Below are 15,344 nucleotides of genomic sequence, written 5' to 3'. Positions count from 1 at the left end.
TGCACTCGCTGCTTTGCTCAGTTCAGAGCAGAGCAGCGGTGAATAGACACTGTGTGCATGCGCACAGCGTCTATTCCTGGGAGGCAGAGGGACTGGGGTCATGGCCAGCAGCACACATGCACAGGCTGGACATGCCTCCACTGTGACTAAAATGGGAGGCGTGGACCGCGATCGCGGCATCCCCGTGAAGCCATGCCCATTTCTCACATGCCACGCCCCCTTTTCTGCACCCCCTTTGCCGCACAGAATGTCCCTCTTAACCTGCTGAGAATGTTGAGAGGTATGCTACATCTGCCCCTGACTGCAGCAAGGACCGGTTCCATTTTACTTTCACAAATCAATCTTCTAAGTAAACAAAAAATATCAAAACCCAACGAGCTCACATATTAAACAATGTTAATTAATTCAAAATCACAAGTGAGAAAATGAGGTTTCAGAGATGGGACCTAAACGGGACACAATTTATAAATTGTGGCATTACAAATATAATTGTTAAATAGCCTATCTTTTGTGCCTGACAAGATAATCTCAAGGGTGTCCTGACTAAGCTGCTTTACATTTACATTGTGCAGCTTGTTTCCCTGGGGAATGATGAGCGATTCATATCTATAATCCCTGAGTTGTGTCTAGAATGCCTTATGCTGTGGTATACACTCACAAGTTAGCTCTTATTGTCTTATACTGTAACAGGCACATCAGACAGAAAGCAAGACGTTAGGAAGATCCCCCCAGAAAGGCCTGAAACCCTCCCACAGAGGCCAGAGGAGAAAGGTAAGTGCGCTTCAGACATCTGTTTAACGATAGTTACTTAGTATAACACACCTAAGATGCATGGACAGTCACAATCCATTAAAATCAATTATGCAGGACAGATTATTATTCATGCGGTACGTCTTATGTCCGTCTATTGCATTTTTGCAAAACTAGCACTTTTTCCACAGTAATCTTGTGTATTTTTTCCATTACTTCCCACAATGGGCAAACAACTAAGCAATTCTTTATTCTTGCATTTACTATGTGTTTTCTATCTACTTTTTATTGATTGACCTAAAAGGATTTTTGGATACAAAAACACAATAAAGACACAGAAGAAAATACAGGTATAATGAAGGAACATCTTCTACAAGTAACGCAGAAAACAAAAATAAAACAACAACTCATTAATAAAAAAAAAAGATAGCACACATGCCTGACATGTTATGTTTACAAAGAGTCTCTAACAATATGATGACCTTCCAGCAGGATGGATAGGTTCCGTACAGACCGTATCCACTCAGATCTATACATTGTGAATACCTTGAACCAACATTTTAGTCAATATAATGCTTAGTGCACCTAAGAGTTATATGCTATGCCACATGTAAGAAGAAGAAAAAGGAAGAATCTTTTTGCTGGGGCACTCTTTTAAATCATAATTATATTAAGATATTTATATTTATTGATACATTAAAAACAGATATTTTTTTTCATTCATCAAAAAGACAAAAAAATAAATACTCCAAATAAGTATAACAATATCATAAATATAGTGAGTGATATAGAAAAATGTGGCAGATGTTATATCACAGGTGAGATAATGCCAGTATTGAGGCGTGTAACAGATGCTTTAGAATGTAAGCTCTCGTGAGGAGGGCCCCCTTCCCTCACGGGCTCATCCTTTTCTTACTTTGATAATCTGCAACTGTACCACATCCAGCAGTCTTCTGCCACCTGATACTTATTTCAGTGTCATCTGCTGATGTAGCTATGTTTATTTGCGCTGTACTTGTCCTATATTGTCTTCAACTGTAAAGGTGGGTACACACTGGCCGATATATCGTCCGTTCTCTTGAACGGCCGATATATCGAGGGGCCGTCGGCCAATGTGTACGGGCAATATGTCTGTGAACTCCGTCATTCACAGACATATCGCGTCGGCCCCACAGCACATCTGACGGCCAATATATCCACCGATATATTGGCGCGGCGCTGTGTGTGTACGGGCGGTCGGCTGACCGCCCGTACACATGCTGCGGCAGTTGGCGGTGATTGACAGCTGAACTGGGCGGGCGTGTGTTCACACTTGCCCAGTTCATGACGTCAGTCCCCGACGGATCGGGCAGTGTGTATGCTCAACACACTGCCCGATCCGTCCATAGATATATCTGCCGATCAATTGATCGGCAGATATATCTATCAGTGTGTTTATTTGTTTATGTACTCTGTAACTGGGCGCCATATAAATAAAGGATGATAATAATAATAATAATAATAATGCACCGAGTATAGAAATATAGTGGGGTGTAATTTTACAGCCGAATCGTAATAGTAAAATAAAACAGAAACAGTGGGTGCTAATTAGTTAATAAAATATATGAGTTATAATTAATATGATCTTTTCAAGCATCAGGCTGATATAGCTGCCCCCACAGCGTGGGTCTGGGAACCTACAGCAATAGAGAACTACTGTAGATAGAACATAGTGGGAGAGCTCTAAAAACAGCTACTGGTTTGGAAATGACTGTTACATTTATTTGATAAAACACATTTATACACAACACAAATAATACATCATCTCTAAAGGTATGCACTAGAGATGAGCGGGTTCGGTTTTACTTGGATTTACTCGGTTCTCAAAACGGCATCTTATTGGCTATTCAAAACACGTGACATCCGTGAGCCAATAAAATGCCGTTTTGAGAACCGAGTAAATCCGAGTAAAACCAAACCTTTTCATCTCTATATGCACAGGTAAAATTGAGCTACAGTATATTATTCAAATATGTTAGAACACTTAACTGTGGCCTCAGATACAGTATATATTATTGCATGATTTCGGCTATAGTTACTGGTATCAGCAAGCTTCACAGGGTCACAGTTGCAGGTATATTAATAGCACATGGCAAGTGATGTTAGTAGCAAAGCATGCTATGATTAGTCTTGAGACAATTAAACTGCTGTCACAGGATCTTAAAAAGGGGAAACTGATGTAATATACCAGATGATAGTACAGTTCCCTGAGTATCTGTTTCCAGTTGCAACACTGCAGATTAGTGCAATGAATACCTCCTTAGGCTCAACGGTCACATAAACTGTCAGCTTGGGACCTCAGCGCCTGGCTGAAAGAGAACACTATTGCTAATACCTGCTGGCTGTCCCCCTGATGACTGAACCGGGTACAGTAGCTTTGGTAATGCTGTGTGAGAGTACCAGAAGGCACCGCACCACAAGGTAGAGGGACCTCTTCTCTTCCTGGGTGACACTCCCCCTCCAAGGCACCGCTTGCCTGTGCCGCTAGCTGAAAAATTCCCTCACTTCTGCTTCCTGGCTTCCAAATGCCAGCATGTGTTCCACCCGCGTTTCACCTTTAGGATAGTTAATGACGCGTTTCTCCACCCTGTGACCTGGCTGATTAGAGAATCCTAATTGCCTCTGTAATGAACATTGCTTTTTAGGGCTGCACCTAAGAGAGCAGATAGCCCTTGAACAGACATCTTTTAATCACTATCGGTTCATTTAGCTAGTACCTTACACTTTGCATTCCTGTTTTAGCAACAACAACCAGTTCAGATGAAATCTGGGTTGGAGTGTACATGAGTTTAGCAAACTGTCCCATGCTCTCAGTGGCCCAATCCCACCCTGCTGCTGAAGCTGATAGGTGATTTCTTTGTTGCTAGTGCATATATGACTTTGTTAGTATACTTTTGCTTAGTAATGTTTTGTTTGTTGGTTTGTTTATTCGTTCAAGTGTGGGTGATTTAGATCTGCTACCTTCAAGAGGTTTTAACTATTTTAGACCTAATAGTGAATGTGTATTTCACTATCAAATAAAATATTTACAAAATTGGATGTAAGTGTATCTAATGTATGCTTGGCTAAAACCTAGCACATACAATATGCTGAATCTACTGGTGCATCTTGGATTCATTTAACTTTGCAACTACTGTACCCACAATTATGTTTGTTTTTTCTATAGATGCATTTATACATACAGAAATGCAGTCACACTGAGTTTCAGTCCCACTAACTCCAAGCATACGTAGTTAAGGCCTGGCAGTCACCTTTGTCAAATGGACAGTGAATGACGTTTTTAAATTAGTCTAAATAAATCAAATGTGATTCTCCCGTAAAAAATGTAACAGACACCAGTGATTTACCATAGGCTGGTCACTGCAATGCTGGGGGGCAGTATGACTGGGATCCCCCTGCAAGTGCCAACCCATACCAGGGGCGGGATGTAATAGATACAGAGTTCGCCGGACGTGCGGGATGCCGGTCGAACTGGGCTGTTTTTTTAAATGGGCAGTCATTTACAAGGCAAAACCATGACTTGTAAATGATTGCCTTTTTAAAAAAATACAACCATGACTTGTAAACCCGCATGTCCAGATAACTCGGACTCTATTACATCCTGCTCCTGGTGTATGTAAAACTGCAAGTTTCAGCAAGCACGGCCAGCCACTGACTGCTTGTGTATGCTAGTGCTTGCAGATTTGTATGGCCAGTAGTTAGACTTCGTTCCAACTATAAGTCATGACCTCTGTGCTGAGTTTCTCAGAAAGTCTGTCAATGACAGTATCTAAGGTTTTATTAATCCCCAAAAATGCAGTCTCACACTATTTATGGGCCTAATTGTTCATCATTATAAGTTGCACAGGCGCTTGCTTATCTTTGGAAACACCCCATGTAAAATCCATCAATGCCCACATTCCCAGGCTTGCAGAGATTCTGGAAAGCAATGTGATGTTTTTACAGTTTCCACCATGTACAGTGTCCAACCTACTTCCACTATGTGGAACCATTCCGCTCTGAGGGACCATTCCCACATACTTGTCCCACCCTCCAAAAAGTGCTAATTCTCATACACACTCACAGACTCCTTGCTCCTTAAAGCTTCAGGTTGTGTTCTGACACTATAGGCTGTTTTCTTCGCAGCATTACATAATGCAAATTCGATAGTTCCTTTCGAGTCTTCCTACAGCATATGTTGCAATAGTTAGCCCCTTGTTTTGAAGTAGTGAAGACTAGAACATTCTACAGCCAGTTATTTTGTTAGAATATTAACAGGAGCACAATTTATTTCAGAATTGATCTAATGTCAGATTGTGACCTGGCCGATATGCAGGGGAAGGAGCACGTTACACCACCAATTACTGTTCAGAAAGTTTGTGGTGTCCTGTGCATCCTTTTTTTATACAAAGTTCATAATTACAACTTTCTGTTCACATTTTTTTAAGAGCGTTCTGTTTTTATTATATATCTAAAATGATAAAGCTAATGCCTGTTGATCCCCTGCTACAGAGAGGCCCGAGAGGGACCACAAAGTAGAGAGCTCACTGAAGCACTCTGTTCCTGCTATACCTCCAAAGAAACCACGCCCTCCCAAGGCTAACTCATCAAATAGATCTGGCACGCTTCCACCAAAAAGACCAGAAAGACCAGCAGGGCCCGTGACACACACAAGGTAAGTTATGAGTTAGTATTATTACTTTCCGTATTTGTCACTCAAAGATTTGCAAATGGCTTTTAAATGGTATTCCATGGAAGAATGAAAAGAAATAAATTCATAACAACCAAGTTTGTGGTTGCATTACATTTTGGTGGACAACGTCCATAAAGCTTACACCCAAATTGTTTGTGAAAAGTGATTTTCCTACCTAAATCATTGAACATTAAGAGACAAAAAATAACTATGTGACAACTGGGCAGGCTTTTTTTTAGTGTGTAATCATACTTCCAAACCATCATGATTTAGGTGGTATAGTTCCTGTTTGAGGGGACTATCCGACAGCGCATACAGTAGCTATAGGGTCTATTTACTAAGCTTTAAGGGTACACACTGGTAGATATATCTGCCGATCAATTGAGCATACACACTGCCCAATTCGTCTGGGAATGACGTCATGAACTGGGCAGGCGTGTACAAACACCCCCACAGTTCAGCTGTCAATCACCACCGGCTGCCGCAACATGTGTACAGGTGGTCAGCCGATCGCCCGTACACACACAGCGACGCGCTAATATATCGGTAGATATATTGGCCGTTTGCTGTGCTGCGGGGCCGACGCGATACGTTTGTGAACGACGGAGTTCACAGACGTATCGGCCGCACACACTGTCCGACGGACCCGCGATATATCGGCCATTCAAGAGAACGGACGATATATCGGCCAGTGTGTACCCACCTTTAGAGAGAGATAAAGTGAATGGAGATAAAGTAATAGCTAATCGGCTCCTAACTGCCATGTTACAGGCTGTGTTTGAAAAATGACAGGAGGTGGTTGGTTGATACTTAGGGGGACATTTACTAAGCAGTGATAAGAGCTTAGAAATGAGCCAGTGGAGAAGTTGCCCCATCAACCAATCAGCAGCTCTGTATAATTTTATATTATTCAAATTATAGATGTTACTTCAGTGCTAATTGGTTGCCATGGGCACTTCTCCACTGGCTCACTTCTCCACTCTTATCACTCCTTAGTAAATGTCCCCCATAATCTCCATCCACTTTATCTCTCTCTGAGGCTTAGTACATAGACCCTTCTTAAAACAGAGAGTTGGGAGATATGACCCTACACTGCCACTCTGTATGTGTTTTTTTTTTTTTAATTCTTTATTTATACGTGGTTAAGCATAGTAAGAAAACATTACATGGAAACATGGGACAGTTGGCCATCAGAACCAGCATCCAGCATAAACCACAAATTTTCAAATAGACAACAAAGTTAGTCAATGAAGGAAGAACAGTAACATTCAAATGTAGAATTCGGGGGGGGGGGGGGGGGAGAAGGGAAAGGGGGACTGGGGGAGAGAGAACCACGGTATAATCTGTGCACAGTATATATCCTGGAAGTAGTAAGATCAGAAGAAAGAGGAAGAGGGGGGTCAAGAAGGAGACGAGAGAAGACAAGGCAAAGGGAAGGAGGAGGAGAAAGAGAGCGAGAAGAAAAGAGAAGAAGAAAGGCCTGAAGGAGGAGTAGTAGGCAGTGCCCATGGGTCTGCGGAGGAAGTTAGGAGCAAGAGGAGGGGGATGGCAATCTACGTTCAGCAGCGAGCCAGGGGGCCCAGACCTGCTCAAAAATGTGACCCCGGTCGTGGAGATAGTATGTAATCTTTTCCCCTGAGGCAATGTGCCAAATTTTAGTTTTAAGGGACGGGAGGGAGGGTGGAGAGTGGCTCTTCCAGTTAAGAGCTATCAGCGACTTTGCCGCTGTTAGGATAAGTGTGGCCAGCTTTTGGGAAAATTTATTGAGCAACGGGGGGGAGGGGGGGGTAACATAGCAAAAAGATCCAAGGATCTTTCAGCACAGGAGAATCCAGAAGCGAATTGAGGAGGGAGTGGACTAGGTTCCAGAAGGAAGCAATGGACGGGCAGGTCCACCATATGTGGAGCATAGTGCCTCTAGCCCCGCAGTTCCTCCAGCAATTAGGGGAGGAAGACGGAAAGAGTTTGTTAAGTCGGCCAGGGGTGTAGTACCAACGGTAGTAAACTTTGTAGGCCGTTTCCTTAAAAGCAGTGGCAATAGAGCATTTAGCAATCCCCAGTCTCATGTCTTCCCAATCTTCACTTTCTGGTGGGGGCCCAAGATCACGTTCCCATGCGAGCTCATGGGGCCGGGAGGGGGAAGGGAGGAATCTAGTAAAAGAGAGTAGAGTTGGGAGATTAGGCCTTTGGAGAGATGGGAGTTGATGCATAAGCTTTCAAAGGGGGTGAGGGCACGAAGTAAGGCGGTGGAGGGGAGAGAGTCTAGGAAGTGGCGTATTTGTAGGAATTGGAAGGGATTAAGTGGGTGCGAAGGGGTCTTTTGTTGGAGGTCAGGCAGGGACAGCCATTGGCCCCGATCGGCAAAATTGGTCGGGAATTTGAAGCCCAGCGTTATCCATAGACGGAACCTCACAGTTGAGAGTCCAGGAGGAAACATAGGGTTCTGACAGATAGGGGTCAAGGGCGAGGGGGTGGTGGTGAGACCATTCTTCAGGGAGTGGGAGTCCCAAGTTTTAAGGTTAAATTTAATAGTGGGGAGAAGTTTAGAGGTTGGGGGTCGGGAGGTGGAGGGCAGACCCCACAAGGGGGTCAGGTCCGGGAGGCCAATGAAGGCTGCCTCAATATCCAGCCAAGATACAGATCCCGGAGGAGCATAAGAGGTGACAATATGGGATAAGTGAGAGGCGAGATAGTAAAGTTTGACGTCAGGAAGGCCTCTACCTCCTGCGGAGGTTGGCCTTTTCAGGGTATTGGCGGCGATGCGGGGGGGTCTGTGATTCCAAATAAAACGCACAAGAGCTCGTTGGATAGTGCGAAGAAAGGAGGCTGGGACTGCCACTGGGAGGGTCTGGAAAAGATAAAGCCACTTGGGGATTATGGTAATTTTAACCGCTATGATCCTGCCCAGCCACGAAATAAAAAGACTGTTCCAGGAGGTCAGGTCAGCGAGTGTGTTGGTGAGGAGGGGTGGAAAGTTTTCCCGGAAGAGGGAATCATAACGAGAAGTCAGGTATATCCCCAGATATTTAATCTTTGTGGGCTGCCATTTAAAATTAAAGTTAGCGCGAAGGGACTCAGCCTCTCGATGAGGGATATGAAGCAGCATAGCCTCGGATTTGGAGTAGTTGATCTTGTAGCCTGATATAAGGCTATAAGAATGCAGGATTGAGAATAAGTTTGGGAGTGAGATAAGGGGTTGGGTCAGAGAAAGTAGGATGTCGTCAGCGAAGAGGGAGATTTTAGGGTCGGTGCGGCCTACTTGTATTCCGTGTATATCTGGGTGAGCTCTAATTTGAGAAGCGAGGGGCTCAATAATGAGGGCAAATATTAGCGGCGAGAGGGGGTAACCCTGACGTGTACCATTTGAGATGCTAAGTGGGGCTGATGGGACACCATTGATTAAAACTGTGCAGAGGGGGCGGAGTATAGTGCCAGGACGCCAGTGAGAAAGCCACCGGACAAGCCATAGGCCTCCAGGGCGGCTCTCAGAAAACTCCAGGAGATCCAGTCAAATGCTTTTTCAGCATCCAAGGAGAGCATGATAGTGGGGGATCTCCTGGAGTTCGAGATATGTATAAGATCAATAGCACGCCTGGTGTTATCTCTCGCCTGACGGCCCGGGATAAACTCCACCTGGTCGTAATGAACAAGGGAAGGGAGGTATGGGTTAAGGCGGTTGGCCAGGATCTTAGCAAAGATTTTCAAGTCCAAGTTCAAGAGTGATATAGGGTGGTAGCTAGCGCAGTTAAGGGCGTCCTTGCCTTCGTTGGGGATCACCACAATTCTAGCCTCCAACATCTCAGGGGGAAAGGGGTCGCCATGGACAATCCTATTGAACAGGGACTGAAGGTGGGGGGAGAGAAGAGCAGAGAATTTTTTGTAGTAAAGAGCCGTGAACCCATCCGGGCCCGGGGATTTACCAACTTTTTGCATGAGTATAGTCTGAGCAATTTCTTCCACCGAGATCTCACTGTTAAGATGGTCCATGGCGTCCTGGGGTAGTCTAGGCAAGTTAGAAGCAGAAAGAAAGTGGGAGACTAGATCGGAGTGGGGCAGAGGGGAGGAACCAGGTGAGGGGGGTGGGAGGTTGTACAGGTCAGCGTAGTAGAATTGGAAGGCAGCTCTAACGGCAGCGGGGTCTTGGACAAGTTGATTGAGAGAGTTTCTGATAGAGACAATATTAGTTTTGGCTCTCGTGGAACGGAGTCGTGCCGCTAGGATCTTGTCCGCCTTGTCTCCCTTCTCATAAAAGGATAGGCGAAGCCACTTAAGACGTTTGGCCACCCGTGCAGTGAGAAGGAGATCAAGTTCCGCCTTAACAGTACGAAGTTCGGACAAGATAGCCTGGTCGGAGGACGCCTTATGCTGGGTCTCAAGAGAGTGGAGTTTAATAGAGAGTTTGTTAAACTGAAAGAGGGATTGTTTTTTAGCTTTTGACGCTAGGCTGATAACATGTCCACGAAGAACTGCCTTGTGTGCCAACCAGAGAGTGGACCTAGAGATATCGGGGGTATCATTCAAGGTAAAATAGTCGGAGATTGTGTCCCGAAGATGGGAACATATCTCAGGGTTGTGGAGGAGGGAGTCGTTAAGGCGCCATGTCATGGGGCGAGGGAGTGAGACCAGGCCCGAGAGATCGCAGGTGATAGGGGCATGATCGGACCAGATCAGTGGATGAATATGGGCATCGTGGAGATTTAAGGCGAGATCGTGGCTGAGCAGGACCATATCAATGCGGGAGTAGGAATTATGAGGGGCAGAGTAGAAGGTATAGTCGCGGGCAAAGGAGTCTTTTATCCTCCAGGAGTCGTAGAGAAGCTGGGATCGCATGAGACGGAGGAGGGATCTGGAGCGGAGGGAGTCCGACGAGGAAGTAGTAGGGGGAGAGGGAGAGCGGTCTACCTGTGGGTTCAAAATGGAGTTAAAGTCCCCAGCAAGTATGAGGTCGCCTTGCCGGACTCGAGTAAGGAGGTTATCTAGCTTTGTAAAGAATCGTTCCCGTCGTTGGTTAGGGGCATAAACGTTGGCTAGGGTACAGAGGTTGTTATTAAGTTTCCCCACCAAGACGAGAAACCGGCCATCTTTGTCGGGATATGAGTCTAGAAGCTCAAAGGTGAGGTGGCGGGCAAATAAAATCGCAACCCACCGTTTCTTGGCCGAGTGGCATTGAAGGAGTCAGGGTATGGTTTACATTGCAGGGTAGGATGGGAGGCATGCAGGAAGTGAGTCTCCTGTAGGAAGACCAGGTCACCTTTATGGAGTTTAAGGGAGGCAAAGAGCTTACCTCTCTTTTGGGGGCTATTCAAGCCCTTCACATTAAAAGATAGTACCCGGAGACCCATGGGCAAGCAACGATGAGGTAGGCAGATTAGAAAGAGCGGAGAGCACTGAAAGTAGAGGAAGGAGAGAGAAAGATAGAGAAGAAGGATATAAAGCGAGAGAGAGTGTGGTCAGAAGGGAGGGGGGAAGGAGAGGAAACCGGGAGGGGTGGGAGGGTGGTTGGTCATCCGGCAGTAGAGGCCAGGACCGGTAGTGTTGACAGGGGAAAGGGGTACTAGGTGTCGGGAGGGCACCTAGGTCAGCGAGAGGGCTCAAAGCCCTAAGGGGGCGCGGCATGGGGTCCGGACTACGGATCACAAACCGCTTGGCGAAAGGTAGGAGGCAAACCTCCCCTGGAGGTACCTGAGGGAGAAAGCTGGAGAGAAGACAGGAACAGAAGACAGATGGAGCGCCAGCTCCAGAAGGGAAGGGAGAGGGGGGGGATAGATGGAAAACAAAAAATCAGGTTTCAGCATGTTAACATATCAGCAGCGTAACATTTTAACGGGGTAACAACAGAACAGTCGTGAGGTAACTAAGGGGACGGGAGATCAGGATATGGGGAGCCTAAAGTGGAACTGCTCCCCGGGTAGGGGAGTGCGACCAGGAAGGGTCGACCCAATTAAGTAGAGAAGACATTGAATTAGAGGGCTGAAAGTCCATCAGGGAACCGGAGGTGGAGCCTGGGAGGCCGCAGAGGCCGGGACCGTAGACCACTCAGATCGAGGGGGTTGAATCGGGTCCCGCTGTGTCTGTGGTGGCAGTCGTTGAGTATGGATATCCTGTTCGGCGGTGGGGATGCCCAGCCTGGAGAGCAGCGTTTGAGCCTCGGATAGATCCCTGTCCGTGAGGAGCTTCCCTTGGTGCCAAACCAGGATACGAAAAGGGAAACCCCAGCGGTATTTAACATTATGACGGGAGAGCAGGGAAGTAACGGGTTTGAAGTCTCTGCGTTTGGCCAGAGTGAGCGGAGATAAGTCTTGGAAAATCTGAAGAGGGGTATTCTGGAAAGTCACAGATCCCAGCCATCGGGCCTCCCTCATGACAGCCTCCTTCGCAGTGAAGTAGTGCAGTCGGAGAATGACATCCCTGGGCTGGGAGGTCGCAGGGCTCGATGCGCTCGGTCCAGGAGCAGATGTTCCCCAGGGGTGTCAGGTGACAGGTGTGCAAAGAGGCGCTTGAGGTAGAGGTCAAGGTGGGCCGCCTCGACCTCCTCAGGGACACCCCGGATCCTCAGGTTGTTTCTCCTCGCCCTATTGTCCTGGTCCTCATGCTCCTCCCGCAAGTGGGCAACATCTTGGCGGAGTTGATGGAAGTCGGTCTCGACCGTTTGCTGGAACGACACCACCTCCTCCACTCGTCGTTCAAGTTGATCGGTTCTGGAGCCGATGTCGGCAATATCGGATTTCAGGGAGTGGAGAGCCTGGACTGAGGTCTTAACATCCCGCATCTCCTTAAGGAGGGAGAGAAAGTCCTTGCGGGTGAGGGGCGTGAGATCGTCGTCCTCGGCCTCCGAGTCGGAGGGACCCTGGGGGGTCCGGGAGCATCAGGCCTGCTCTTGGCCGGGGTGTTTTTTTTGGTAAGGAATGGTGTGAGGTCGGACCCCTGTGACTTTTTGCCACCTCTGGTCATCGTGAACATATGAAGAAGGGGGTGGACAGCAGGGTGGGAAGTGGAGGCGGCGCTCCAGCAGCGAGGCTCAGGACCAGGGAAGGTAAGGCGAGGGCCTTAAGGAGGCATCATGGTGAGGTCAGCTGAGCACGGCAGATGAGGTAGGTCCAGGGAGTCCCAGGAGAGCAGGGGGCCCACGTGGCCCCGGAGAGTAGTCAGACAGACAGAGGTCGCAGGAGGCGGAGCTCCGTGAAGGACCACCTCCGTTCAGGGACCGCGGAGATGAGCCTCGGGCACGGACCAGCCAGTGACCGGGGCAGCACCGGGGCCGGACAGGAGGGGGAAGAGAGGTTTGCGGTTAGTAGCGGGAACGGCCTTCAGGTGAGGTATAATGTGTGCTCCAGAGGGCTGTAGCAGGGGGGGTCACAGCCTGCAGGTAGTGAGGGAGATGGGCCTGGAGGCCTGCAAGATGGCCGCCACTGGTGTACCACACAGGGAGCTGCAAGGTGTAGCAGGGTTGTTCCGGAGCCTCCCAGGAGGGTCCCCGGCGTCCGGGGGTTCCAGGGGGTCCGGGGCAGCCAGCAGGTATGTGCGGAGGAGGGAGGGGTCCGTCAGGTGCCCGCGGGAGCCTTTCGTGAGTGTGACTCAGGCTCGGAGCTCCCGGGCGGGCCGCCGCCAAAATCGAGGTCCCGGCTTAAGATCGGGGAGCAGGCCGCGACCCCCGGGAACCGCCGGAAGCCTCCACAGCGCCCCAGGATCGGGTCTTAAGGCAGGGGCAGGGGCCGTAGGGAGCGGTACATACCCCAGGGATCCCGCCGTCTGCCGTCAGTTTCGGGTCCCTCCGGCCACAGGGCCGGCCCCCGGCGACCTCCAGCGAGACGGCCGCCGCTCGTATTGTGGCCTCCAGGGATCGTCCCCCGGCCGGACAGCCCCCAGTCTCCAGGTGTGGGTAAGGGGGGTTACAGGCGGGACGGGAGAGAGGCAGCGGCACTCGGCAATATCGCGGCTTCGGCCCGGCGCCAAACTCGAGCCCCCGGCTTCAGGCTGGGGGGAGGCCGCAATCCGCAGGAGTGCTTAAAAGCACTCCCCGACTCCGCGGGTCCCCCACAGCAGCTGCGGACACATACAGGGAGTCACAGGAGGGAGTCTGGGGCAGCCTGGTGCAGGTCAGGGGAAGGAGAGGGGAATTAGGGAGATTGGATGTGCAGGAGCTGGAGAGAGCACGTCCACTCTCCAAGACAGCCAGGCCATGTGGTTTTGAGGGAAAGCAGGGTAAGTACTGTTGTGCCGTCACAAATGCTGGCCACGCCCTATGGGTATTGTGACCAGGGCTGTAACTAAGATGGTACAACCGATGCCACCGCACGGATCGCAAGATGCCCGGGTGTGAAAACAGGCGCCACCACAATCAGTATTTTTTGAGTGCCCACGTGTCACTTGCAGTGTGCCCAGCTCATTCCATGCAGATCCCTGACCAATGGCAGTAGCGGAGTAGTGGTGCAGAGGCCATTGGCAGTGGGGATGGGCAGGGCAATGGCTGACCGATGACAGGCATGAACTGGAATACTGGTGTGTGAGCGGGATAGAGAAGGACACCAGCGGCTACAGCAGAGCAGGTAACTGTCTCTCCAGGCCCACACGCCCCCCACCCCAACAGCAGCGCCTTCACACCTTCAGTATCACCTGACCTCATTCATTCCCCCCCCCGCACAATCATCCCCCCCCCCCCAAACCCTCCCCCACCCCACCCCCAAATAAAACAAAAACTAAAAAACCCAGCACCGCTGCACCTACCCCCCTGAACAGTAGCATCTTCAATATCTCCATGCACTATGTACTCGCTGGAGTCCCGGTAATGTCTTAAATAAGCAATAAGGGCACTTTCAAAGCGGTCTTTGCTGTGTGACTCTCATTTAAACATTTTTCAATATAACCGTATATACATTGTTCTCGCTGAACTATATCCGTATAATTAATTACTATCCTGGTTGCATTAAAGCCCAGTGTTATTATCTTTTATATACAGTATATATGACACCAGTGTGTGGCATAATGTGTAAGGGGCATTGCTGTGTTGCATAATGTGTATAATGTCACAGTGATATTACTATTGTGTAATTAACTACAGCACAACATTTCTGTCTGCTCTGTCTTTAGGTGACAGGTATACTCTATGGGGGAATCCAATTAGCCTTGAACAGCTCCTCGGCATGAGTAAATACTGGTGTATGCTGCACTTTCATTACCACCTGACTTGTGGATCTTTGTTTGCAGACCCATCATGCTGCAAGCAAAAATCTGCGCCTCCAACACTAGAAGAGGCCATGAGGGGTGCGATTTTCAGCGCTGTTGCCAGCGTTTACACAGCATCACAGCAGCAACTCACACCCCCTGCAAGCTGTTTGCAGCTAATAGGATTCACCCCTAAGTATAAATAAATGCAAGCTGGCATGGGCTTTGTTCAAGTACTGTTGCTGCTCTCACACATGTCCTCATTTTCCTGAGATAGTCATTTCCTTCAAATGGTTTGCAAATAATTTTGTATTATTTATCAGGATTCTTAAAACCTAGAAAAACAGGTCTGTGACTCCAATTTCCTCTATGACATGAGTGAGCATATTGCCTAACATTGGTTTATATGGAGGGGCAGGTGGTCTGAATGAATTATGAGTATGTGCAAGAAACATTTCTTTTTTCAAAAATGTTTTTATTAAAGTCAGGAAACAGCACAAACTGCCATAAGTACTGTATGCCATACAATGATGCTATCATCACAACTTGAAAGTGTAATTGCGACGAACAAAAGGACTACCACACATACAAAAGTACAGTGTTAGAGGAGACATTGTTATTTATACCATAAGCCTTGGCAGCATTTGGAAACCTTATACTTAGCACGGATAAGATAATGTAATTCATAAGAAATATTTAAAAAATGTGTTTGTTAAAGCCA

The 15,344-nt window shown here is 48.0% G+C and overlaps 1 protein-coding gene across 3 annotated transcripts in view; it reads left to right on the top strand.

Annotated features, from left to right (window-relative positions):
• The window catches only part of SH3KBP1 (SH3 domain containing kinase binding protein 1), a 677,269-nt gene that overhangs the window by 626,283 nt on the left and 35,642 nt on the right, over positions 1–15,344 (top strand). For all 3 annotated transcript variants that reach the window (XM_063955734.1, XM_063955735.1, XM_063955736.1), the window contains 2 exons: positions 691–771; positions 5,281–5,443. In XM_063955734.1, coding sequence (XP_063811804.1) covers positions 691–771; positions 5,281–5,443 — 244 coding nt within the window. The remainder of the gene's footprint in view (positions 1–690; positions 772–5,280; positions 5,444–15,344) is intronic.

The sequence above is a fragment of the Pseudophryne corroboree genome, chromosome 2, assembly GCF_028390025.1.
Source record: "Pseudophryne corroboree isolate aPseCor3 chromosome 2, aPseCor3.hap2, whole genome shotgun sequence".
NCBI classification, from domain to species: domain Eukaryota; kingdom Metazoa; phylum Chordata; class Amphibia; order Anura; family Myobatrachidae; genus Pseudophryne; species Pseudophryne corroboree.
Note: the sequence above shows the minus strand (reverse complement) of the source record. Positions and strands in the feature narration are given on the sequence as shown.